The sequence below is a fragment of the Setaria viridis genome, chromosome 6 (genome assembly GCF_005286985.2).
Source record: "Setaria viridis chromosome 6, Setaria_viridis_v4.0, whole genome shotgun sequence".
Lineage (NCBI taxonomy): Eukaryota > Viridiplantae > Streptophyta > Magnoliopsida > Poales > Poaceae > Setaria > Setaria viridis.
Window position 1 is genome coordinate 4,334,186 of NC_048268.2, and position 27,363 is coordinate 4,361,548.

At 42.3% G+C, this 27,363-nt stretch overlaps 3 protein-coding genes across 4 annotated transcripts; 2 read left to right on the forward strand and 1 right to left on the reverse strand.

Moving 5' to 3' along the window:
• Nucleotides 1–6,531: 6,531 nt before the first annotated feature.
• LOC117860047 (AT-hook motif nuclear-localized protein 23) lies at nucleotides 6,532–8,375 on the forward strand. Of its 2 annotated transcripts, none has more exons than XM_034743251.2 (2): nucleotides 6,532–7,108; nucleotides 7,202–8,375. In XM_034743251.2, the coding sequence occupies exon 2, from the start codon at nucleotides 7,202–7,204 to the stop codon at nucleotides 8,060–8,062; it is 861 nt and encodes a 286-aa protein (XP_034599142.1). In that variant the 5' UTR covers nucleotides 6,532–7,108; the 3' UTR covers nucleotides 8,063–8,375. The 2 variants fall into 2 exon arrangements, with proteins under 2 accessions (XP_034599142.1, XP_034599141.1); XM_034743250.2 differs by having other exon boundaries at nucleotides 6,536–7,108; nucleotides 7,198–8,375.
• A 10,773-nt stretch (nucleotides 8,376–19,148) lies between these two features.
• LOC117860555 (protein LSD1) lies at nucleotides 19,149–22,117 on the forward strand. The gene is made up of 6 exons (XM_034743871.2): nucleotides 19,149–19,308; nucleotides 19,955–20,115; nucleotides 20,510–20,623; nucleotides 21,008–21,121; nucleotides 21,575–21,684; nucleotides 21,816–22,117. Exons 2-6 carry the CDS (start codon nucleotides 20,058–20,060, stop codon nucleotides 21,849–21,851), a joined length of 432 nt encoding a protein of 143 aa, XP_034599762.1. The 5' UTR covers nucleotides 19,149–19,308; nucleotides 19,955–20,057; the 3' UTR covers nucleotides 21,852–22,117.
• A 482-nt stretch (nucleotides 22,118–22,599) lies between these two features.
• Nucleotides 22,600–26,580, reverse strand: LOC117860554 (tobamovirus multiplication protein 2A). Its single transcript, XM_034743869.2, has 6 exons — nucleotides 25,967–26,580; nucleotides 25,103–25,196; nucleotides 24,656–24,736; nucleotides 24,466–24,570; nucleotides 23,258–23,458; nucleotides 22,600–23,168 (listed from the first exon to the last, which is right to left on the reverse strand). Exons 1-6 carry the CDS (start codon nucleotides 26,233–26,235, stop codon nucleotides 23,082–23,084), a joined length of 837 nt encoding a protein of 278 aa, XP_034599760.1. The 5' UTR covers nucleotides 26,236–26,580; the 3' UTR covers nucleotides 22,600–23,081.
• Between the last annotated feature and the right edge of the window lie 783 nt (nucleotides 26,581–27,363).

Genomic DNA, 27,363 nt, shown 5'->3' on the forward strand with positions numbered 1-27,363 from the left:
CTAATAAAGTAGTTATAGCAATAGACTTTTCTGTGTGTTATCTCCAAACTTTCCTGCCCTGTTTCCTTGATTTCATTGATCTAACCACTGATGATGGTGACCCGGCCCAGCCATATATGCATGTGAGGTTTCTAAATATCTTAATTTTTAACTTATCATCAACTTATTCAACTCAATTGGGCAAACTAAGCGACAACCTGTGTTTTCCTCTTTTCTTCCGCTGATGTTAGTGCACCAAATTAAGTTACAACGAAATTGCTTTCTTTAGTCGTATCATGACCCTCGAGCTGGCCTTTGTATATATACAAAGATATCATCCATCTTGTCACCATCTACAACTTGATCAATAAGGCGAAAACGACACATTGCGTATAAAAACTATGACCAGCTACCATTTCTCTTTCTTTTTCTGATTAGGTACCTACTAGGGCGGTTGGTCAACTTTGACAGCCAATCAATCAATCAATGTTGCATTCACACAATCTTAAACCAATTCAATCAGCAAGTACATCTATAATGCACATAATATAAAACTACTGTGCGTCCAAGTCTCTTTCATTCAGATGGCTTTAATTTGGTTTCCGTTACTAATAGTAGACTAAAAAGAGATTGTAGGTTTTGATTTCATTGTGGTGAGTTGATTAAAGATCTTGAGAATCTTAGTAAGATCTTGGTCTCTTTTACCTTTTCTTTCTTTTACCATAATCATTTCCAGTGTGATTAGATAGGGCTATAAAAAGTTGAAGCATCTTTGTAATTTATACAATTGTTAACAAAAAGTACCTAATGGTGTAAATAAGGCTAACTTGCTGTCACTATCCAAGTATCCATTATATTTCCAAATGGTATGCGTATATTTGGATTTTAATTAATACAGAATCAAATTAAACTGAAACTAGAAATTTCTAGGAGTTGTATCATGTGAGCATCTGCATGGAATTGAGTGACACATTTTTGGAAGATGATGATCTAGAATTATATGCCAAGCAATTGTCATCAAGTATATATATAAGATAATCACAGAGGAGCAAAAATGTTTGGTGCTAAAACCGATCGACCATGCATGTAGAGGGCACACTTGGCACACTTATACCATTTTGGGAACATATACATAATGCATGCATTGTAACATTTTTCTTACAAAAGCCCTACAAATGTTAATGTGTTGGGATGTGTTACTGATGATTTGTCTATAGATCAATTGCATATTTGAATAAATCTAACTGGTCGAGTTTTTGTCACACCTGGATCTATATGTATGCCAGGATCTAGTTTCATACATATAGTGACATCATTAGTGAATAACAGTAACAGTATCACGTAAAGGAATATAAATAAAGACTTACGAGTCTATCAGAGATATACAGCTTAATCCTGGAAATGAAGGCTCCAAACTTCACAGTCAATCGACTGGGGGTTGCGTACGCCTAGAACTCAACATCATACTTATGGTTCAGGTACTCAGCAAGGTCACAAGAAATAACCAGAATAACGATTTAAGTCAATCTTCAAGTTCCATTATCATGTAAGGGTCCAAGCTGCTCTTGACCGTGAGCATGGCTGATATATTAGTTTTACACTCTACAGAGGTTGTACAGCTTTACCCACAAATCGCATAAATATTCAGAAGAACTTTAGACCCAACCATGCTGTGTTGATCAGGCACTCATCACACTATCGAGGTGTGACTGCATAGGGACGCTATGAGATCTTTACAAAGATTCCCAATAAGTGGTAACCTGCTAAGGTTTCAGGTTGAAGCAGAGCATAAACCTCTCTCAAGACTGCGAAGCTACCGTAGAGCATATCAGACTGAGGGCCGGGTTATACCCCATCAATGCCTCCCCTCTTGCCCTTTCGGTAAGATTACCCCAAACTAGAGTCTTTAATTAATCAACCAAGACCAGAGCCATATAGTCCTTGTGGTTGTACTATTTTCCTGGGTGGTCGCTCTATGTTCCAATTAATACATGGTATTCTTGTAAAATAAGCATAGATAGAAGGATGGTTAGGGACACTTGACTTTCTCCAAAGAAAAGTTACTCTTACTGTTGTTCAGCTCTTGCTCTTGAAACTCTTAATCTTCGAATCTTTCGAATAGCAATCCTTCTACTCGAAGCAATTACTGACACAAACATACAAGGAAACAAACAAGTACAACTAAGAACAATACACCAAAACAAAAGAAAAGGTTTAAAAGAACGTACTAAAGGATAGGGCTCGATTCTAGAATCACGCGAATGCAAGGAACTAAGGTTGAAAAGGTACAACTATCGAGAGATTTGGATTATAAAAGAAAAAGCAAGGACTACATGCTTCATTTATTTTAGTTGAGGAAAAAAATGTAAAGATATTTCAGTGAAATACCCTTAGTTGGAATTAATCAAGTCATATTTACATATGAAAAGATGATGTAAAGCTTAGTCCAATTTTATTTATAAATATTTAAGTACAATTTTGAGCAATTAAATTTTTGATTTTAAAAGCAGCATGTAAAAGCATCTAAGCATATAACTTTATGATTCAGGTTGCACTAACCAAATATAATTAAAAACATATATATTCATATTAGTCCAATTAATATTTAATAAAGAAAAACTGAGATATAACCTATGTAGCTTTTATTCATAAAACAAATTAAATAAACATTAATAAAAATTAAGTTTAATTTATAAAAAGTCAAGGTATATCTGTAATTAGCTTTTAATTGGAAGAAGTTGTTTAAATCAACATTAACCAAATTTACATTAATTATGAAAATGCGGGGTTGAACTCTAATTAGATTTTAATTAGAACAACAAGTATATATTAATATTTTGAACAAATTAGAAAACAAACTATATGATCAACATTGCTTCTAATGCGTAATTTAAGTTGATATGAATTTAACGCAACAACAACGAGCTTTAACGGAGTAAAGACGTGGAATCTATGAGCTAAACAAGCTGCAGCAGGCTAAAAGTGATTAACCCTATACAACAGGGGCTAGCAAAGAATGTTTTACAAGACACTATAAACAATGCTCGCAAAAGGGACAAAAGGCAGGGTTGGATCTTATAAAGTGCTCGGGTTGGGCTGGTTTGCAAGGATCCAAAAGATGTAGGGGGTTTTCTGCAACTTAACCAAGACACAAAGAATTGATCAGAAATTACAGATTAGCTCAAGGGGCTTTTTGCAAAAGCTCAAGAGCTTTTGTTCTGGCATTCCAAATTGCTGGCACTACGGGGCTCGAGAGGCATGGCTGTGATGCAGAGAAGGAAAAGAGGTCGAGGGGATCGTAGGGGTGTGCTCACTGGTGGCAGGGATGAGTGGAGATGGCCGAACGGTGGTGAAGACGATGACGGTGGTGCTAGCGGCCGGCTCGGGCCTCGCGCGGGCGGCGACTCCTCCGGCGCCGAGACAAGGATGGTGACCGGCGAAGGAGCTTTGTCTCGGCGACGTGAACCTCCTGGTGACAGCGGCTTCGTCTGGCGGCGTCCTGACGCGGCGAATCAAGGAGCGGTAGCCTGGCAGGGGTGCTCTGCTCTGGCGGCCTCAGCTCGGCTCGATTGTCGGCGCTCCGGTGGTGGAACGACGACGGCAGGTGATGGAGCACGTGCGGCTTGACCTTGTGGAGCTCCTCGTTTCGTCGGCATCCACCAGCGGTCAGCTAGCGTGGAGAATCGGGCGAGGCAGCTGGCGGCTCGAATGGCAGCGGCGCTTTACGGGCCGGGCGAGGATGGTGAGCTTGCGGCGGGGCTGCGGCTCGGCATCAGGGCTGCTGGACGAGGGCCGCACCCCTTTATAGGTGCGCAGGACCGCGCCTACCTTGGCGCGCATGCCGAGGAAACCGTCATCGGCAGCGCGCTGCACAGCAGCGTCGGGAGGCAGCAGAGCTGCTTGCGGGCTAGGCCAGGTCAGGCCTCGCAGTCTTAGCCCGAAAGGAAGGTGGGGCCCACCAGCAGAGGTAGAAAATAGTGTGGCTTGGGCTGAAAGCAGGTTGGGCTCGCGGGCTGAGCTCGACCCGTTAGAGATAGGGTTAGGTTTATTATTTTCCGAGAATCATTTTCCAGTGCGAAAATAAATCTAGAATATACTAGATAATGTTTTAAAAGCACAAAAAATATCTAGAAAATCCTAAAAATCTCAGGAAAAACCCAATATTTGGAGCTCGTGAAAAGGATTGTAGAACCTTCAAAAAATTGGATTTAGCTCTAGGAAGATGAGAATAAATCTCAGAAAAATCTGAAAAATTCTTAGAAAAGCCTAATCATTATTTAAACGTGTTTTAAAATCTTTTGCACTCATGAAACACCAAAATACAACGGCATGAATGCAACACACAAAGAACAACTTTATTCAGAAAAACAGCCAATTGTTTTCCTATACTAAATTTCCTATCAAGGAAATAAATGTTAAAAAAATAAAAATTTTGAGAAAATTATAATTTAATTATTCTTTCCAATCACATCCTGAAATCCAAAAATTCAAAAATTTCAAGGTGCGACAGTTTTCTTATTTGCAGCATATCTGAAGAATCTTTGCATTGTTATACATGTTCGTGTACTGCTCACATATGAGTTGTAACATGACATCTCTCATATAAAGAAAAAGACAAACGTGCAATTGTACATCAAAGAAAAAAATGTACAGGATCCATATTAATCATTCTGCCAGAATCTAATTTTTCCCTATTACCTGAAATAGTCAATGAAAATGTGAATCATTCCACAGTGTCTTAATGCTTGTAGAAAAGTTAAAAAAATCAGCATAGAGATTATTATGATTTATAACAATTACTCAAACCAATATGGAAATTTGCTTTCCTGCCATTATTTGTTTAAAATTAATTTGCACAATGGTCCATGAAGCTGATGTAAGCTAATTAAGCTAGCAAAATTTATCAAAGTAGATTGAATATTGCAATTCTAACAATAATAGAGAACTAGGTTAAATATTGTGATGACTGCGGCACGAGCACGACCGAAGCACCACCCTCTATTGTGGATTTGCTTTTACAAAAGTAGCCTTCTTTGACAACAAAAAAGTGGGTTCAGCAGCAGTTTTCCATGGGTAGGTATAAAATATTCTTGATATTAACAAAGACCTTACTGGAAAAAAAAACTTAGTTTCCCTGTAGATGTCCTTTCATTGATCTGATCTATATGATACTAGTAACATGTCTCAATACAGGAACAGGGAAGTTGTTGAATATTCATCACCCATCAAGTGCGGACAAAATCTTAGATTGATATTAACAAAGTAGTGTAAACATATATATTTGCCAAGTAGAACTCCATTTTGAATATATATCTTTGATATTAATAAAGACTGCTTTAATTTTAAACAACTCTTCATATTTGACCAAGAAAAAACCATGATGCTTTCTCACGAATTAACATGCCCGCATACATCTATGATTCTGTTAAGTTCCTATACGTGCCATCAACGGGTTGACCAAAGTTTGAGTTTCTTTTCAACTAAAAATAACTTTGAACTAAAATCATGAGTTAGTTAAAGATTAGTGTGTGTCTTCTCGTTCTGACAACTTGACTTCTTGTCGACCATGTTGAATGTCCATCACGTCAGTTAAATAGTCGTCCATTAGCTGCATACGGAGTACATCCAATTCTGAACATGGTGTGAATTTTTAATAGGGTAGCAACGTGCTCCATTTAATACCTTGTGCCTGCCCGAGTTATTACTTGCTAGATCTATATTGTAAATACCACATTTGCATATACATATACATTAGCAGTTTTAGCAGCTTCATTTCATATTAGAATAGTCATGACACACCAAAATTTCGATAATTGAGCTTCATAATACATGTTTTAATAATTATCAAGCTAATGCTGTGCAAAGTCTACTGCTCAATCACAGAAAGGGGGGCATATATAGACTTACATTCTAGCTAACTTATGTTCCACTAACTGCATACAGAATTACTGTGGTGGTCAAAATGCTAGCTGCCCCCATCCTCCACTAACCAGAAAGAAAACAACAATGTATATGACCTAGCTAGGAAACCCTAACCCTAAACCTAACCTCTCCTAATTGGCAAGAAATCATGGAGGGTAGCCCAAGACAACCCATATTCCAAGCTGGACTCTAGCTAGACAGGAGTGGCACTTTGGAATCATTCATTCAAGCCGCCCATGCACCTGTGCTGAAGGCATTGAGTAGTGTCCCACATGCCTCCCACTTAAACCGAAATTGTCCCAATGCACACACACCCAATGCCTCAGCTAAGCAACTTTGGTCTAGGGCTAATATAATACTCTCAACTTGCACCATTAAACTAATCCCCCCCACTTGCGTGCATAAGCATCAACGTTAAGTTGTATCATCCTTCTCCTCTCAAGAAAATTAAAGCGAGCACGCTCCTAGATTGATAAGCCACTTCCCCGCATGGCCCGTGTGTGACCGACACACGGGACCCGGGAAGTGCTAGACCCCACATGTCAGTGGCTCAAGCTAGCAAGGCCACCTTGCCCATCACCCTCCTCTCTCTAGCTCATGTATTATATTTCCTCCTTCCATCAACTCCAAAGACCAGCACTAACCTATCCCTTTCTCATCTTCCTTTGCCATCACTTCCTCTCCCCTTCCTCCTGTCGTCTCTCTCTCTCTCTCTCTCTCTCTCTCTCTCTCTCTCTCTCTCTCTCTCTCTCTCTCTCTCTCTCTCTCTCCCCATTGGGTTCCAGCATCCATCCCCTCCGGCCTCCTTCTTCCTGCACCTCCATTGCCCCATTTTCCTGCCCTTTTCTAGCTCCCCTCCCCTGGACTCATAGCTTTCCCCTCCCAAAATATATGGCCACAAATCCACATGAACAAGCACCATCAGCAATCAGGATAAATTAACAAAGGAGAAATCAAAAGAAACACCAAACAGGAGAAGCAGCAGCTTGAGCTAGCTCCCTTTTCTTCTCTCCCCACATCCCAAAAACCATTCTTTACTCTCCTCTAAGGAAACAAGCACCACACAAACCCTAAAGAAACAACACCCAAGCAGCCCTCTTGGCCTCTCCTTCTTCCCCGTCGCCTCTACTATTCTCATCATCATCATCATCACCAGCACGGCAGCACCACACATCTTCTCCTGCGTCGCCAATTATTAATATTATCGGTACTGTTATGTAGCCATTATTTTTACTTGAGCTTATTCGCTACTATACTCTCCTTACTGACTTATAATTAGCTCTTCTCCTACCCTAGAAAGATGGCAGGCCTGGATTTGGGCACCAGCTCCTACCTTAACCACCACCAGCACCTCCACCTCCACCATGATGACGGCGGCGCGGCGGGCTCCGACGACGGCCAGGACTCGCTGTCGCCGGGATCGGGGGGTGGGGGTCCGCCGAGCACGGCCGGGGGCGCCGGCATCGGGGGCGGGGAGGTCGTCGCGCGCCGCCCGCGCGGCCGCCCGCCGGGGTCCAAGAACAAGCCCAAGCCGCCCGTGATCATCACCAGGGAGAGCGCCAACGCGCTCCGGGCGCACATCCTCGAGGTCGCCGCCGGCTGCGACGTCTTCGAGGCGCTCACCGCCTACGCACGCCGCCGGCAGCGCGGCGTCTGCGTGCTCTCGGCGGCCGGGACCGTTGCCAACGTCACGCTGCGCCAGCCGCAGTCGTCCCAGACCGGGCCGGCCTCGCCGGCGGTCGCCACGCTCCACGGCAGGTTCGAGATACTCTCCCTCGCGGGATCCTTCCTCCCGCCGCCAGCGCCGCCGGGTGCCACCAGCCTAGCGGCGTTCCTGGCAGGGGGGCAGGGGCAGGTCGTCGGCGGCAGCGTGGCCGGCGCGCTCATCGCCGCGGGGCCTGTGGTCGTCGTGGCGGCGTCGTTCAGCAACGTCGCCTACGAGAGGCTGCCGCTCGAGGAAGGTGAAGAGGTGCCCCCTCCGGCACCGCCGGGGAGCGACCAGCCCGGCGTGCCGTTCGGCGGTGACCCCGCGGCGGCGGCGGCAGCCAGCGGGCTTCCGTTCTTCAATCTGCCGATGGGGATGCCGCCAATGCCGATGGATGGGAACGGCGGATGGCCTGGCGCCCCGGGCGGCGGTGTCGGTAGGCCGCCGTTCTCTTGACGGATCCCGTCCGGCCGGTGAGGTCCAATTTGGCAAGTGCACGCGCGCGACGACATCATGGACATGTACAACAACAAGCAAGTAGCATCTCTTTGTCTCTCTCTCACTCTCTGTCGTTCACTTGTTCTTCTCTCTTGTGCCATTGTTGTGATCTCTCTCTGATGTTTTTGGTGTTGACCTGTATGGGACCGTACTTGTTGATTGTGTTAATTCTTGATCAGTCGAGTGTCTCTGCTGTTAATTTGAACTATGTGTTGTGAGGACATGCACTCATAAATTGATCAAAATTAGTGTTGTTGTTTGTGCCCCAGAATCGATGGTAATAATTTTAGTAGAATAATTTTGCATAACACATGAACTATTCTCTTATTGTGTTGGGAAATCAAACCTTATTTTGTAGTATTGCATCACCGTCGTACCTCTTTTCTTACAAATATACTAGGTGCTTACATCTTTTATAACAATATAATGTTTGAAATCAATAGATTTGTTTTGTTTCTCGCAATAGATCCAGATAACCCTTCATATAATACTAGGCTACATTCAAATTTGTTCTTTATTTTGCTTGTGTGCACAATTTTACTGTTTCTTATGGCTACCAGCTTACCGCCATGTTACAAGTACAGTTTCTCATGAGCATTATGCGAAGCAAAAGCTACATATAGATCATTCTTCTTGCACTTTATCAGCTTTCACATGCCAACTATATTGACCTGGATACACGCATGATTGGAGGAAAGAATTGTTAATCAGAATTAGTTAGTAGTGAAGTAAGCAACAAGGAAAAGAAAGATGTCCCATTTATTTACTTGATTCAATCTTTTCCTTAGATTGGGTGTGACCATTGCTTCTTTTTCTTGCTCAAAAGAGAAAGGTAGTAGGGTACAGCTCCTAGATTAAATAAAAAGGAAAAATTATTTCAGTTCATAGCACTACGTGTATAGTAATAAAAAACAATTGTTGGCGAATGTTGAAATACTACTTCTCAACAAATTTGTAGCTCAGGGAGAACACGATATGCTATATGTAATAACGAAGGCGCTACTTGCATTGGCCGGAGTTGATATATCCAGGAATTTTGCAGAATTATTGTTAATTAGTAGCCTACATACCATAGATTTGAAGTTCCTTCATTCCAAACAGATCTCTGATTGATATACCTGTGAGATATATAGAACTAGCGCAATTAGCATGTAGACACACTGCATAGCACTGGAAATGATCCAAGAGAAAAGAGAGGTAGAATTAGTGCAATTAGTAACATATGCAATGCAATATATATCCTATTAATTGTTTCATCTATATTTTTTATTTAATCTATTCCCCTGAAATCTACAACCTAGTTAAAATTGTCGGAAAGGGAGGTGGGGGAAAAAAATAAAGATTAGAAAACACAGAAAAAATACATTGTAATTTAGGTTCCTTAATGAACCACCTTTTTTCACTATAATATTCCCATACCGGACTAGAATTTTTGAATTTCCACCAAATTCCTGGGTTTCCAAGTTTAGCATCTATATGCATCCATGAGACAGTATTATGGCTCAGAAACATCTAGCGCATCCAGATCAAGATTTGTGAAGGGCACCTTAGATTTCTCTGGTCAGGTGCTGTTCTTTCTGTAATTGCAAATATATTGGCATGAGGGCCCATGAAGAAAAAATATGTTCACAATGCACACACGGTAGCTAGGATTAATCATACTTTGTGTGTATGAAATTTTTAGTGGATTCACGTGTGCAAGGCCGATCTATACCCCTTAATTATATTATTTCACTTCACACAAAGTACAAATACATGATGGTTGCCAGAGGCATGATCGAAGTCTTTATGACTGATTCTTTTTAAGCCATGAAATGACCGTTTTGGAATCTCTTGCCCTATCCCAAAATGGGGTACATGACTAGTTGACCGCTGTGCACTTCTCTCTCTCTCTCTCTCTCTCTCTCCCACCACATCACTTCACTGGTGTCATTTCAAGACCGACATCTGTCCTTCATTCCTTCGCCGTTCTTTTTGTGCGTGTCTGATCAAGTTTGTTACGGGAGCTGGCCTTTTCTGTGCCCTTGGGAACTGCATGCTATTTTACTATTTGATGAGTGCATTTATGCTAGCTGTTCATCGAAGGATAAAAAATCGCCTCGAATTTGATCGAATTTTATACATGTAGTTAATTCATGCTATTCTTTTCGATCCATCGATTCTCAACTCAACTTTTGCAACGTGATTGTGATATCTGTCCTCTGGCTTGTCATTTCATGCACATTTACTTTGCCTTCTTTATCTAGCTAGAATCTGCTGCATAATAGCTAGATTAGTTGTTGATTATACACGCTATATAGAGAGATTCTGTTAAACTCATCTGGTCAAAAGGATTATGCAAACAACTGTTATCTGATTCTAGGTACAGTGCATCAAAAGCTAACAGTAGGACATAAAAAATTGGCCAAATTGTCCCATCAGTTTTCTCGCTTTGGGAACTAATCGAGATCATCTGCCCGTTGTTCTATGTTTGTGCGCATGCACAGCGTCCGGTGCCTACGAATTAGTGGACAAGCAATGCTGTGCTTGATTAGTGAAAGTAAGTGCTTACAGTGCGCTACAACATGTGCCTACAATCAGGTAGACAGTGACGCTTACTGCTAAGTTGATTGCAGGTCTCATGCTCATCCACTAAGCATATACGTATCCTGCCCCTTCTGCATGATTACTATAGCTATTTCAATTTGTGGTTTCATTCAAAAAAGAATTCCAACTAGGTTGGGGCATGCATCAATTTTATTTACACTTATAATCCAATCTCATTGTATATTCAGCTAGCTGCAAAAGATTTGCAAAGTTGTTAATACACCAGACATGATTTTAAAAAAATGCTGACATGACGAATTGCAGCATCAACAGGCCTTAATTACTTGCATTAAGCCATTTGGGCATAATTTTGTAGTTGACTTTTATGTCCTTCATTTTTCTATTCGATCAATTTAATTACAGAGTTAGGCAACTGAAATTAACTCAAATGGCATAAATAGATCTCGCCAATTTATGGTAGGTTCTGAAAACATCTTGCATTTATATATTTACAAATTAGTGATCTCACAAGCTAGGATAGGCGGCACACCTTGGTACGGTCAATGTGTCAAGAAAGTTTGGCATACCACAAGCGAAACCCGAAGGGTATCATGTAAAAGACATATTGTGAGGAATATAAATGTTAAACCTTTTTCACTCCAAGGCATGCCTGCCCATGGATTAGATGCGCTGCTGTCGTTGAAATCCTGCACAAATCGAGCATGGAGGTATGGCTGCACATGCTTGTTCCATTTTGTTCCTCCTCTTTTTGTAACTATTTGGAAAGCTTCCTCGGAAAAGCAGTTAAAATGTTAATTTGAAATGAAGCAGTGGATCTAGACAACAACAAAAAAAGTTTGTTCCAAAGCCCAAACACACCCTAACTAATGTCCCCGGCCGATTATATTCTCTTTCCATTTTATTTGGGGGGGGGGGGAGGATTCTCCCCTTTAAGAAGAAACTTGATTCTTCTTGACTTCTTTTATCTTAGATTCTTTGGCCATTCAGCTTTGCTTGTTCCTGATTTGATCTTATGTTTGATGCTGGGACAGACCGGACAGTACTAGTGGTTTTCCTCTGTGTCCAGTTGTGGGCCGTAAAGCTATATAATGGGCCCATAACTTGGGTCAAATGTATGGGCCGTAGAATATCCGAGTTCTTGTCAGCAGGCTGTTGAACTGGATAAGCCCAAAATTGTAATCCGGCCCGAATTGAAGTGTGTGTGTGTGTGTGTGTGTGTGTGTGTGTGTGTGTGTGTGTGTGTGTGTGTGTGTGTGTGTGTGTGTGAGAGAGAGAGAGAGAGAGAGAGAGAGAGAGAGAGAGAGTAGCGCACAGAAACAGAAGAGGGGTCCATTCCATGGGCCACGGCCATGGCATCACATATGTGTGGTCATGTGGAGTGAGACAGACGCAGTAGACACAGATGATGGCCTTTTTGTTTGGGCACGAGCCTGGATTGGATATGGCATTGGCCGTGTCCTTCAATTTGCAACGGAAAATGGAATGGTCCCTCACGCCCTATTTTGGTGCCTAACCAAAGTAGTTTGAAGTTCTCTCATATGCATTTGCATTTCATTTAGTGTCGCTCATCCAGAACCATCACGTGTGCTTGCAAATGCCTTCCTCCTCACTCTGTTTTTTTCAAGAAAAAAAAACAATAACATACAGTTAAGGTCTACACTGCATGGTTAACTAGCATGTTTATGCAAGACAAGAAACACGAATGGATCATGAATGCTTGATCAGGGAACGCTGTCTCCAGTAACAGTCTAGAGGTTTGGTGTTGGACAGTGACAGTACAGTTTTTTTTTTTGAAACGTACAGTAACAGTACAGTGATTTAGCTGTTCTTTACAGCTTACCGTGCTTGATCCTGAAGCCATCTGAGTCATATGTTGGGATTACCCGGCAGAGGGGAGCAGGGCGCGGCAGAGACCAGAGAGTAGCTTTCATGGGGGTCAGCATCGCCCTTTCTCACTCAAGGATTTGGAGAGGTCCAAGCTGATAGAATTAATCAGCTCTCGGTCAGTACTTGAGAAAAATCTGGAGTGAAGTTAATTTGGGCCTAAAGCCCATCTTTTGAACATCTAGCTGGAAAGATGCAATCGTAGAAAGATTTTCAGAGATAAACCATGTCTTGTATCAGGACCCTTAAATGGAGGGAAAAGGAAAAGAAAAAGAAAAAGAAACCTAGTAGCAGTTTCAGACTTTCAGTGCACATCTTGTGACGAACTCTAGTGTACCACATGTGTTCTGAACTTTTGCAATGATCCAATGCCAGGATGCTCCTTAATTCTTTGATTTGCCTATAACAATTCAGCAGCAAAATCTGAAGAACACTGTGTCAAATAGGAGACCAGATCAGTGGCCTCTGTTTCATAGTGCTCCAAGTTGCCGTCTCCCTGGCCCAAAAATCTTGGACACGTCTAGCACAGGCACAGGCCCCTGAGGCCCTGACCAGTCACCAGTGTCCACTGGGCACTGGCCAGCCCTGACATGACTCGGCTCCATCTTCTTCCCAACCAAACTGCCAGTGTAACAGCACACTCACCTCACACCACACGGCCGCGCATATGGCGATGGATCGTGTGGCTGTCGATCGCCGTCGCCGGGGCCGGGCCGGGGACCGGAAGGCGACACGGCCGTCGGAATATTCGCCGGCGACGAGCGGAGTGTACCAGCCACTGCATGCGCGGGCCCCACTGGCCACTGTGAGCTTGCCCATGGCAGCAATCAAGCAAGTGAGGGGAGGGGCAAATGCAAATCTGGTCCCTGCCTCCTCCGTCCCCATCGCATGGCGTCTGAAAGTGAACAAGAACAACGCTGCACCATGCATAGTGCAGCAGCACTCCAACATTAGCTAGCTGCCATGGTCCATTTGCGTCATGAAAATGAAATGTACCCCTCAATTCTAAATTATAGTCAGGTCAGATTTCTCTAACTTTGATCAATTTTACATGGAAGAAAGCACTAGTAGCTAGTATTTACAACATCCAATAAGGTTTCACTAAAATCGACTATAAAATTATGTCTTGATAGTGAATAATTACTTGGTACCGTAAATGTTAATATATATGGTTTTTTACAGATATGGTCAAAATTAAACCAGCTTGACTTAGTACAAATCTAAAATGAAAATTATAATGAATGGAGTAGTGTGTGCTCATCGCATATGCATCGTTATCCCTCAATCGCGTCCATTAACCTCGAGCAACAAAGGATCAATTTATATGATATGTGCCGGGGTTTTGATCTCTGACACTTCAACCGACGTGGCATGGGCTCGGAAGGTCCCACATGTCATTGACACAGGTAGCATCATTGGCAAATCTTTCAAATTTCAGCTACTGCATCGGGGGAACTGTGGAGGGTTTGTGGCTGATTGGGGAGGGACCGGGGATTGGAATGGAATTAAGCTGAGACAAAGCCAGATCCTGTGCTTTGCCATCCCCTCCAATGGCACCAGGAACAGTTGCAACAACTGTTCATTTCAGTACCAGCTTTCAGATGCTTCAAGACGCAATGTTCAGACATTCAGAAGAGGTTATGCATCCTTAAAATAACGACACGTAGAGGCTGTTGTTTTGACACTGTTTGTAGTGGTGACTGGTTAGCCGAAATTAGTCGTGACAACTGACATCGATCACAGCCCACCCAGGTTCTGAATCTCAGAACAAACTCATCATATGCTCATTGCTCTACAACCTCATGGATGGATGGGTGCCAATTTGCCACGATACACATGTTCAATTTTTAACCTGTCTTATCCAAGCATCTGTTCAATCATGCAGTGCACATTGACTAAACAAAAACGGTTGAAATTTCTTATGATAATAAGAGCATGGCTAAATCTACCCTTTTTCTCTTTCGTTCTTGCATAGGTGTGAGTGACCACACTGTGATGTAACCCGAGATTTAGCCGGACGCAATTCATGGCTCTCGATCTCATCCGACGACGGCCGTTTTGACCACACAACGCAAAGCTCTCACGGATATTTTTTTGCAGATGCCCGGCAAATCTGGAATTAGTGGCCCAGATTACAGCGCTTAACCTCTCGTTTATCCGCCTCTCCCTTTTGCGTTTCACTACTGAAAGTGGGAAAAGCTTCACATTCTGTGCGCGCCGCCCTCTGATTTGGGCGCGATTTGACAGATGCTATCTTCAGTTTGATGAAATTACGTCCACGTATTAGGTTCACTGGTTCATCGATCACGAATCACTCGAATCTACGCCGAATCCATCGGCGGTCAGCGTCAAACTTTTGAAGGAAAAAAAATCGTCATCACCTTTATTTGTTTCGGATATGCAAAACTTTGCATGAATATGGTTTGTTTGCGTATCACTGTCTGAAACCGTGAGAGCGGAAGAAAGAAAGTAGTAATTTTATCTGGACTCCGGAGCCTGATTGACCTGTAATAAAAAAGGAAAGGGTAAATGGATGAGCTTTGCTTGCTTTCACTGTCAGGTCTCGGGGAAAGTAACAGCCGCTGATTTGAAGGGTGCTGACAAGGACCTGACGTGGAGCGGCCACGAGCCACAGCTCTCAGCTAGCCTACCAAAAGCGTCGCAACAGGTGTCTGCATCCGCCATTAATAACCAGCTCGTACAGCACCTCTGGCTAATGGCTTAGGAGGAGACGATGAGGATGACGAAGGCAATGACGACGATAATCACATGGTTAAGCACCCATAGACCCTTTAAAAGAGAGGGAAAAAGGAAATAAAATAATCTCATAAGAATAAGAAAAAAAGAGCAATCAGTAGCAGGCATTCAGTGATTCAGTCAGGCAGCAATCTGATGTCCCTGTCTGCATCTCATCTCTCCAGTCTTTACACTGTTCCTTACTTCCTGGTGTGTGAAGACACTGTGGCCTTGCTGTGGAGAGTTTGACATTTGCCTGAAGCACAAGAAAGTCTTTGCTCAAAGGAGCTCCAGGTCCAGGGGAGGGGGACTGTGCTGAGACAGCAATGGGTTGGCTCTCTAGTCTGGGCCTTATCCCATTATCCACTCTTGGAGTGGGTGGTTAGCTGGGGCAGGCATGCCATTCTGCCCCTTGGCAAATAAACCAAGCCCTTCTACTGTGCTGTGTGCTGCTTTCACATGACCCTGAAAAGAGGGCACCTTCAATAGTGATAGCGGTCAACAGCAATCCCATGCTGGTTATGCCATAGCAAAAGAAAAACAAAGTGAATTTGTTGAAAAATGCAAATCAAGAGCATATACATTTGGAACGTGGAAATTTCACTGGAATTCAAACGCGGGTTGGTTAGTTGTAGTTTCCGATGGAGTCTAACCGTACAAACCTTTGGTTATCACTTTAAACAATGAGGAAAACAACTTGAAACATCGTTTCTTCCGAAAGAGCTCAGCACTCGCATTAATCATGAAAATTCCCTTGTTCCAAATGGGCTCTTAACTTGTCGATTTAATTTCCTTCTTGGTTGGCTACATCTCTCTTTCCTGCTTCCCATTTTTCAGGATAGTGCGAAAGGATACGCTTATGATTTCGTGATGGTGAGGTGCTGTGTAAATACAGAGGGTCTCCAATAATTCAGATGTGGGGGCCCAAGAGATCACAGGGATCTACCAATGGAGACGTGCCCATTGGCAGCCACTCGGCCCTTCTTTGTCTCGGTTACCACAGCAAATAGACAAGCAGTGAGGGCTCAGCTCGGCCTACAACAGATTCAACTCCATTTCAACTCTATCTCTGGCTTAACAACAATGTTCAACCAGCCTAGGAAACCACATGCCTTTCATGGTATGCATAACTGTAGATCTTTCTTATCATGCTTTAGAGTATCCAAGAGTCTTTCCTCAAAAAAAAAAGGAGTATGCAAGAGTCAGACCTAACAATGTATTTCAGTTTCAAAAATAAAATAATGACCATACTGAATAGTTGACTATGATTCTAGGGCAATATATTATCTGTGCAACTAAGGTAAATCAGGGGCAAGTGGATATAATTTAAAAGTTGCATTCATGTAAGTTTAAATGTTTAATGCATAAACTCGGACGTTCTAAAAAAAACAGTCCTAAATATTTCAGCTGACTTTATCTTGGATGGAAAATAGGTTGTGCCATGTGTAGCCTAGGCAATTTCTTGTTCATTAAATAAATGTTAAAATTAGTTCAACTATCAACACCATACCAAATATTGTATAAATGGGTGCAAACTTAGGGGGAAAAAAGTAAAATTGATGTAAAGTGACAATCATAATATCACTGCGCTCTTTATGTTTCTCTAAATAATAGACGTTGGCTTGACAACAAGTTTTTGTGAAGTTTTGAGTAGTGATAAGTATAAATTAAACCACAGACACGCGTAACATTTTTAAGGGTGCAATCATGCTCTCTAGAACACCTAAAAGTGTATAATCTTAGAAACTGAGAAAATAGTGTGACAAGTATAAAATAAATCATGGACATGTAACACTGTTTGAGTATATATGCTTTCAAACTTTGTAGAAAATGAAAAAAACATAGTCTTTAGGTACAATGAACTATATATATATAGACAATACGAACTAAAAAAATCATTAGAAATTGTGATATTTTGCCGCTTTGATTAGAAAAAAAAACTCTATGCCCCATTAATGACATTCCATAATTCTACAATTTTTTGTACTATTTATAATTCTTCTCGGGCATCCCTTGCCGTGAGCCTAACCCCCTTAAACCCTAACTGCCAGAGTTATTCTCAGCGTGCAAGAAGGAAAAAGCTGTCTCATACACAAAATACCGAGCAAATCCGACCCACTAAATTCAGGCAGGACCCACCCCCAAAATATCCAGAGTGTGATTTTACTAGTTTTTTCCTGCATTAATTGAATTATTATTTTCCTCAAAAAGCTGCATCGTGATCATGGAGTGGTGGGTAGCCCATCATGCAAATGGACGGTAAGGACAGTTCGTGTGTCCTCCACAGCACACCGCTTTTACTGTGTGATAACGTGTGTGGCCCCCGGAATTTCGTGGACGAGCCTCGTGACTTGTCTGGTGTGCACGTGGCATCTCCTCAGCCACTACCCACATCTCAAACGTGAAGTACTATAGCGTTGGCATCTCGTCTCGTCTCACTGCAAGGATGGGCCACACAAGGAAAAGGATTTGGCCTATTTCTTCTTCTTCTTTTTTTTACCACCAACCTAGTTTGCATGTGCATGACAAGGAAATAAGTGCTTAAGCTTTACTACCTTTTTTTCCCTATGTTTATTAACACGATCATAAAAAAAAACTTGGATCGATCTTTTCAGACTATAATCTTGAATCATTCGACCAAGCATTGATGTTAGGTCCTTTTCCTTTCTAATTGTATCTCATTTTTCTCTTTGCCTAGTCATCATCATATTGAAACAATGGGCTGGAACATGGGATCAATTGATTTGATGTCGTTCTCAAGTTAGTTGAACTATGGTTTAGTTTTTCGAGATGTACCAATTTTGTGGAAACTAATGCATCATTGATGACTAGGATACCTAGAGAAAACAAATTGATGACTGATTAATTCTATCATCTAGATAGGAATGTTAGGCCTGTTTGGATACACACTCATAATCTTTAGGACTTCACTTTTAGTCCACTTTTAGGACTTGTGCATCCAAACATATGTCATAAAAGTGCATTCATAATGTTTAGGAGTGCTATTTTCATTAGGAGGACCAAACCATCATAATGGGTCATTTTTTTCCTAAAAGTGGTCCCCAACCCATCCTTTACCCCTGTTGCCCCTCCCCTTCTCTCTCCATGGCGCTAGAAACAGAGCAAGGGTGGAGTAATTAGGGGTACAAAAGTCATTCCCCCTCTAACATCCTAAAGATTATGGTTCCATCCAAACAACCCACTCATAAATTTTAAGACTACCAATTTCTAGCTCCTACACTTTATGAGTGTCCTAAAGTTTATGAGTGTGTATCCAAACAGGCCCTAAGTGACCGATACCGGTACGTACTCCCTCTGTTCCAAATTGTAGGTCATTCCAACTTTATTGGAGAGTCAAACTATTTTATATTTGATCAAAATTATAGAGAGGATTACAAAGATTTATGGCGCCGAATAGATATACTATGAAAATATATTTAATGAAGAATCTAATAGTCTTATTTGGTATCATAAATGTTAGCACTTTATTGTATAAATTTGGTCAAACTTGAGATGTTTTGACTTTCCAAGAAAGTTGAAATGACTTACAATTTGGAACAGAGGGAGAGTAATACAAATCAATCTTTCATCTCCTCATGTTTTTCTGAAATTAAAATGGTTCCTTTTTTTATTTTTCTTATATCTCAATGGTTTTTACAGTAATGAATCTCTGAGTCGGAAATTATCCAAATTTAGTTTCCAAATTTCATAGACTGTGTTGAGGAAGCAATTGTTTCTTCTAAAGAACTGTAACACTACAAATGGGTTAACAGTAAAAAAAATTGGGAAAATAAATGCAGACGCTACATTTTATTTGAGCACGAAAGAAAAGTTCCTGTAAGCCGAGAGAAGCTTTTAGATACCTTTTTGGCCACCCATCATATGCTCTGTCTTCTTTTCTTCTCCCCTATAAACTTGTCAACCTCTCTGTGTCACATAGACAGAAGGCAGAGAGAAAGGGAGGGAGGTAGTGAGAGAAGATGTGCTAACCCATGAACTGCTCTTATGCATGCGGCAGCCATAAGCATTGCTATTAGGTGCTGCTTCCCCTCTTGCTCTTTTTTTCCCCCTTCTTCCCTTCTTGCCCTTGTTCTTCGATGATTGGTTGGGAACTGCATCTTAGGATTTGTTTTTCAAATTTTTTATTTGCCTTGCTCCGGTCTTCTTGGTGATTCTTTACATGTTTTCCATATGAGATGGCAAGCAGTCCTTCGCTGTTTGGGGCTACTGGATTAATTTTGACTTCTTTAACCCCCTGCCTTATCCTGAACTTGTTCTAATCATCTTCTATTAGGCCAGCAATGGCAAACGGGTTTCATGAATGTGGTGGTTGCTCATGGACATCCCTAGTGCTAAGTTTAGCCTCTTCAAACTAGCAAGATTTCCTCAATTTTGGTTGGTTCTTCAAAATAGTTTTGGACTGAGCTAGTGGGATTGTGGAGCAGTTCCTTTTTCTGCTGTTTTGCTCATAGAACTGAGGCACCGGACTTGATAAGATTTTGGAACTGAAACCTTAAAGATTTGCACTTGATGTGCATTTGGAGAGGCAATTTCTCTTCTCCAGTTTCTCGCTGCTAGTGAAGCGCTTTATCTGTATATTTTCTCTGCAACTTTTACTGATTTAAGAGTTCAGAGCTGAAGACTTTCTTGCTCTCTCATCAGCAACTCCTGTACTTTGCCCAGGGTTTCATGCAGGTCAAACAAGCTGGTTTTCGCCGCCTGATAGCTGCCGGAATCTGCAAGGTCTCCACGAGCAGCGTCGACGGATAAGGCAGCCGGTACGGCAATGCCGGTTCCCCTTGCACCGTACCCAACTCCTCCGGTGCCGTTCACGCCGCCCAATGGTAAAGTTTTTTGCCCCCAATTACCACTGCAGATATGCACAGGATAACTTTTTTCATGTCAGCAATGTTCTTGGGTACCAGGGAAATGTTGTACTGTAAGAAAACTAGGAAAAAAAGTGTTTCTTTTACCAAGGCATGTATGTCATACAGTTGGTATGCTGCTTGATTTTGGACTAGAGCTTGCAATTCCTGGTTCAGAGCTTGCAGCAGTTCCGCTTTGTAACTTTTTTAATGTTCTTATGGAACAAAAATAAACTGCCGAAGTGAACTGTGGAGGTTTATCTGCTGACTTGGATGTTGCAATGCATGAAAGGGACCTTTTTGAAGCAGAGATTTCGATTTTGGGTAGCTGTAAATTCGTACACTGAAGTGTCTTTTGCCCTGCAATTTTCAGGGGCTCAAAGCCAGCTTGTCTGCACCGGCTGCCGGAATCTTCTCATGTATCCAGCTGGTGCGACGTCCGTCTGCTGTGCAGTTTGCAGCACCGTCACCGCCGTGCCGGCTCCGGGTATGCGCCTGAATCCAACCTTCTATTTGGTTTGAAGAATTTGCAAGTAAAGTGGCATCTGAACATTGAGCTACATTTGTGCAGAATTAGTGCAACACTGTCCATTCTTTCTGCTCTGTTTATCAGGTTAAGAAGTGCCATTTGCTGTGTAAATAGGATTTTGCATCTTGCAAACTGTATAGACATAGGAGATGAGAGTTTCTTTTCAGTACAGAGATCTAGTTGCAGGTTTCATGCTTGTAGGGAGATCAAAGGGGACAACTTTGTTTGCCCTTTGAAGCTTTGCAGTTTTCTGAAAATTTGCTGATGCAGTTGTAGCAATTAGCTGTTGACCTCAAATACATTTCTTTTGTGGAGTAAATTTGCCACCTGGATTTTGCGCAGGAACTGAGATGGCACAGTTAGTTTGCGGAGGGTGCCACACTCTCCTGATGTACATACGTGGCGCGACAAGTGTACAATGTTCTTGCTGCCACACTGTTAACCTGGCTATGGAAGGTAGTACACCAATGAAGCTACTATATATTTCTCCTCTTCCTCAGTTGAAACAAGTATATTCCGTGGCTCTGATTCCTGTTTGCAAAATCCATCTTCTGAAAAGAATATATTCTGTGGTCGGAAACTCTAGCAATCAGCCAATAGCATTTTAACATCACAGATTTGGCCTCTTGGAGTCGCATTCACTAAAATCGGTCATTATTCGGAAATCTAAAAAGTTTGACAGTGATATCCTAGAATCACTGAAATGGAATGAATATCTCATAGATCTGTTTTAGTCTGCAAAAAAGAAATTACTGAAAATTTCACAAGATTTTACTCCGACTAATCAAGTTGTGGACTCTCATAATCAGAGAAACTCTTATCAATTGTTCAGAGTTCAGAAAGAAAAAAAATGCGTGATTAATTCTAAACATTACAAGTGATAAATGATTCCCTTATTTTCTGTTGCAGCGAATCAAGTTGCACATGTAAACTGCGGGAACTGCCGTATGCTGCTTATGTACCAGTATGGAGCTAGGTCTGTGAAATGCGCAGTCTGCAATTTTGTGACATCAGTTGGGGTAAGTATTCATCAGAGTGCTCTTAAGTTTTAACTATACACGTTCTTTAGCACTAACATCATTTCAGTGCTATTGCCAACTTGTATTGCTCATGGGAATTTACAATTAAACCCACTTTTCATTCCCCTCAGGCATCACCTGGTGCAGAGCAGAAGCCCAGCAGCTGATGTTTCTGAAAATACTGAGATCACCTATGAAGGCAGCTTCTGAAAAGGATGCTTTGAGTGCACATGTATAGAGTTCTTCCCTGAAGCAATTTTTCCCCTCCTTTATCTCCATTCTCCCCCATCCATTCCTGCGTTCCTCCGATGGACCTGGCGAGCCCGCGGAATAAATGAGAGTTTTGGGAAATAACTAGTGCTCAACTTCGTCGACTTGTCTGTAAAACTGAATGAGACATACATAAACCTATGATGTTTTCTGTGCTTCTGAATTTCTGAATGTTCCTTCTGACTGCAGTTGATTCAAATCTAGCTCGTTTGCCCTCCATTTTCTGAAGACCTTTTTTTTCTTCTATGGTTTATGATTTGTGCCAATTCTTGAAGAAACAGGTGCATGAAGAAGCATTGACAATGTTGTCTCTGTCTATTTGGAACTTCAAAGGAAAGGAGACATGCAACACATGGCACCCAGATGCTGCAATTAGAGAAGCACTGTTGCTTGCAGGGACACAGGACCGGTCAGCTTCCGGACGCCGTCTCTCTGCAGTTGCAGGATTGGGCCCTCTCCCAGCAACAGCAGGCAGTGATGCCATGTGGCTCCATTCAGCTCTGCAGCTACGGCAGAGGTCGGTGAATCATTCATGCTGAAAAGGACTATCAGTCTCTGATAACTGATCCACTTATTATTGGCATTGATGCCTGCCTCGTCACAATTCAGAGAAAATAATGCAAAAGTTCAGAAGACAACACACACTGATAAAAGCAGTGTCACAGGCTCATAAGTGGTGTTCAGTCGAGTCAACAGGACAGGTACAGTAGCAGCGGTTGAGGAACAGACAGCCCGAGCACGACGCCTAACCTGAACAAACACCAACCCCTAAACCCAAACCTTCTCTTGAAGTTTTGGCGTAACAAACATGTCTCGTTCAAACATGGTGCATACGGTGAAAATCACTTCACGGACAAAAGGTTTTATGCACATTAGAACATTATCTAAAACACAAAATTAGGTTCAGTACTTATTACAAAACCCTGAAGGATGCAATGCCTACACCAGTAGAAGTATGGAGTTCTGACCATGCAATCCAGCGGAAGCAGGCAGGTGACAGCGAAACTCTCCATGTTCTACACAAAAGGGCAACATCGGATAAACCAGGCACACATCATCCAGGAGTCGATGTAATTGCACAGTTGGATATAAACTTGGAACCACTACTGGCTGATATCAACCATGCCTCAGAGAATTGTACATCGGTTTCTTTGTTCTGCGGGTGATATCGTGGCCTGTTGAAACCTGTTCGGATCGAAGCTATCCACCCCATACTGCCACAACACAAGATACCAATGTAAGCAAAAGGAAGAAAACACTTGAGTGCTATAGAAGTTATAGCAGCAAGAAAAGGGTCTTGTACCTTTTCTCTCATTCTTTGGCTCCAAGCATCGTTCCGGATTGGGCGGTAGTCAAGATTGGGCACCCTAGGATCAGCAGCACCTTGCTGTTGGTTCACTAATGGCTGCCTTATTCCAGACCTTGGGACGATGTACTCGTCATCACTGTCATAATCAGCTTGATTGCCTGACTGCACTATGATAGCTACAGTGAACAGCAGTGCCTGCAAAAAGAACAAGAAACAGTTTGCTGTTATTACTTCTTGCAATTGAAACATTGCATGCTGTGATAATTTTTCAGTTCTATGAAACAAAAAAGGTGAGGCATAGATTGATGAGAACACAAGAAATAATTAAACTGAACCTAAGTAACCATGCACCTGTGGAGGTTACAAACTTTTCATAACAGGTGCATCATTTCTCTTGCACAAACTCAAGTGCATGCAATTTCATCCAGTTTCACCGGAAACCTCAACTCTCTCCAAAAATGTTCTAACCAGGTCCAAATATCTAATATATGTTTGATGCATGACAGTTACCCATGTCTGTTCATGTTCACATGTACCAAACTTGAAACAGTTTGTTGTCAGTAAGCATGTCATCAGACAATAGAAAATATGCTTAGAGTATGTGGGTGCAGGTCAGCAACCTATACTATGGTACAACACACACCCATTTTTGTGTACGGCTAGTGATGAAAAATCATGAAAGTAACCTGAAAGAGAAACTGAAATAACAATGTGCAAAGTTAGAAAGCATGGGATCACTTTATTTTTCCCTAACCTAAACAAAAGACACCTGCACCAAAGTGAGCAGGAGCAAACTAAGATAAGCAGCATAAAGAGGATATTAAAATGTCAAGACTCAAGAGGGACCATCCTGTTTCAAACTCTCATAATAAGCACATCACCTTTCTGTAAGCTTCTTAAAACTGTTTTACCGAAAGAGCTCGAACTGTAGATAGAATAACAAGGTACTGAGCTGTAAGTCCCCTACCCATTTTTTCACAAAGGCTCTGCTTCATTTCATAATTTCCCTACCGCTAACATTATTGTTGTCCTTAATTGTATGATTGCCAGTTTGCCACTACATTGTGATAACAAATTTAGAGCATGTAATCTATTTGGTATGCAAAACAAACTTAATACATATGCAAAAGTGCCTAGTGACTTGAATACTCTTATCAAATGACATCCAGCAATCAAGGGTTGGCCACCTGTTTCATTTTTACCTCAAATATAACAGCTCCAAGTGCAACCCATTTTGCAATTCTCCAATTTTCTTTCAAAAAGCTATACATCATGTCAAAGTTACCAGTTTTGTCAACTGGAATAACCTGCAAAATCACAAATGGAAAACTAAATTAAAGACGAAAAAAATCACGCGCAACAATCTACAAACCGGTCGTACAGCATATTCACCTCTTTCCAACTATGGTTGAAGAAAATGAAGCCTCCTGTAGCAAGCTCTACCAGTATGAACAAAATAATGAGGAATGAATACTATTCGATGTGTCAAGGAAAGCATGGTATGCAACCACAGAAAATAAGGTAGGATATGCTGGCATGTTGCTAATTGGGTGACTGCTACCAGAATTAGTAAGTAGGGAACATCATAGCATTTGAAGCTACAAATGAAGCCTTTTTTGTAATTAATTAATCAAGCCTTTGAACATCTAGTTGCATCTTGCATGCCATGTCAGTCAAATAACATTCCTACATTTTGATGTGTCTTGAGGATATGAATCCACATTGATGATATTATGGTTGATTCCTTTCTCCACTGAGCATAATTACTTGATAGTTACCAGACAGTAACAGCAATCAAATTGGACACTATAAATATAAATCCAGAATTGATTAGGATACAATAGACAAGCAGCATCCATTCCTAGCTCCAGCACAACCAAAGATCGAAGTGATGAAGAGTACAACACCAACTCCAATGAACGTGAAAATAAACCTGCAAAAGATTTAAAACCAAGTGTGAAAAAAGAGACTCAGAAGATGATATACACAAAGAAAAACATCCTAACAATGGCGGAACTTCACACGTAACCATTGCGTATACAGTGCTTTAGTTGTAATCATAATCCTTACTGGAGATGCAAACGATGACAGACAAAGCAAAACATCGTAAGAAAGGTGGAACTTCACACGTAACCATTGCCAATACAGTTTTTTAGTTGTATAATCATAATCCTTCCTTACTGGAGTGATCCTATTAAGATCATGGTGTTATCATGAGGAGCAGATATTAAAGCATGCAGATTGGTAGCTGAACATTGGAATCATTAGCATATCTTTTGTCACAGTTCATCAACTCCATTAAAGTTAAAGAACACAATACAGTATGTCAATTCCAGAAAGTTAAAAGAACACTAATTGGAAAAAAATCATGATGGCAGAAACTCCCAATACAGTAAAGAAATAATATATTAGCTAAGGATCACCACCGAAAAAATGCAGAAAAGGAAAGGAAGATCTGTACTTGGGCTATAGTACTCTACCGGTTATGTCAGATTCTTGCCACGACTACGTGCAACCGAGTCGTTACCAAATTGCAAGATTCCACATTTGTCTACACATAACATGGGGGCGTTAAGCGTCTAAATACACACTAGTGACAGTGTCCGCTGCGTTTCCTAAACAAATCACAGATGCGCCATGAAAAAACACATGAAAGATCCTAGCTTTCTACATAGACAAGGGAAGCACTCGTCACGCACGCACCAGGCACTGGAGAGCCTCTCCGCGGTCCCGTCCGACAGGGAGGACGCATCGACAAGGAGCATCAGCGGCCTCCCGAGCCGCACCAGCTCGCCGCCGGCAGCCACCACCACCGGCGCGGGAGACGGCGGCAGCGGCGGCGCCGGCGGCGGCACCACCTGCAGCCACATCACGAGCAGGTAGGCGCCGTATCCCACCATAGCCAGCCCGACCGCCATGACGATGAGGTTGAGCAGCTTGAGGAGGCACTCGAAGAAGCCCCGGCACGCCATGGCCGACGGGGCGGGTGGGCAGGCGGGCGCTCCTCCCCCCACGCGCACAGCAAGTCAGGAACCGCGCCTCACGCCGGAATCTCCACGGCCCGAGGGCGCATCAACGATGGCGGGCGGCGGCGGATTCGGCGGAAAGGAGGCGCCTTTGGGCGATCCCGGCTACGGAATTCGGCGCTCTTGGTTGATTTAGGACAGGAGGGAGGAGACCTCGACCAGGACGAGGGATCCGGCGGAGGAGAGCAGGGGGTTGCGCTTGGATTATTATGGAAGTTTGGGTGGATTTGGGACTCGTCGGAGGAGAAGATGAAGATGGAATTGCGTTAGGGGGTGGGTGACTACGTGGCGTTCGTTTTTTATTCTCCTCGTAAATAAAGCCGCAAGCAAGAGTTTATTAACCAGGAGTTACAGTAAATTACTCAAACCAAATACACTTTTTTAGAAACAAACCAAATATACTCAAACTCAAACCAAATGTACAATGGATTTTCTTAAAAAAAAGGACTATAGAATTTTTAATCTAAATTATGGTTCCATGAGAAGATTAGAGACGTTTGACAGGCTCCACTCTGGGTGACACGAGCACGGCCATATGGTCCATGGATAGCAGCTGTCTAGCTGACGCGAGGGTGAAGCCACCGGCCCACCGCCCGAAGCAGCTCGTTTTCTAGCGATTTCGAATGATCCGTGGGCGAAGCATCCGCCACTAATAGCCCCACTTCCTACAAATAGTGTGCGATTTCTCCCTACCCTCTTTGGATGCATGCAGATGCAGTGCAGCTGAAAATGAAATGAAATTCTCATGCCATGTCCCTGTCACCACCGTGTTGGATGCTTCTTCTCATCGGTTTCGAATTGCTGTTGGGGATAAGATGGCGTGGGCGGCTCTAGAAAAAAGTATTGAGTCAAGGTCACAGTGCCTCCGGTTTCAGGACTACAGAGTACAGACTACGCCATCACATCCTAAAAACAAGCGTCAAGGGAATTTCAAGAAGGCAAATCACAATACAGCAATACATAATCGTGTGCCAAAGAGGAATTTGCAATGAAAACAGCAACCTTATCTTTCAAAAACAAGAGAAAAGGACAGCAACTTTTTTCTTCCTGGTTTGTTGCTAAAGAAAAGAGGCA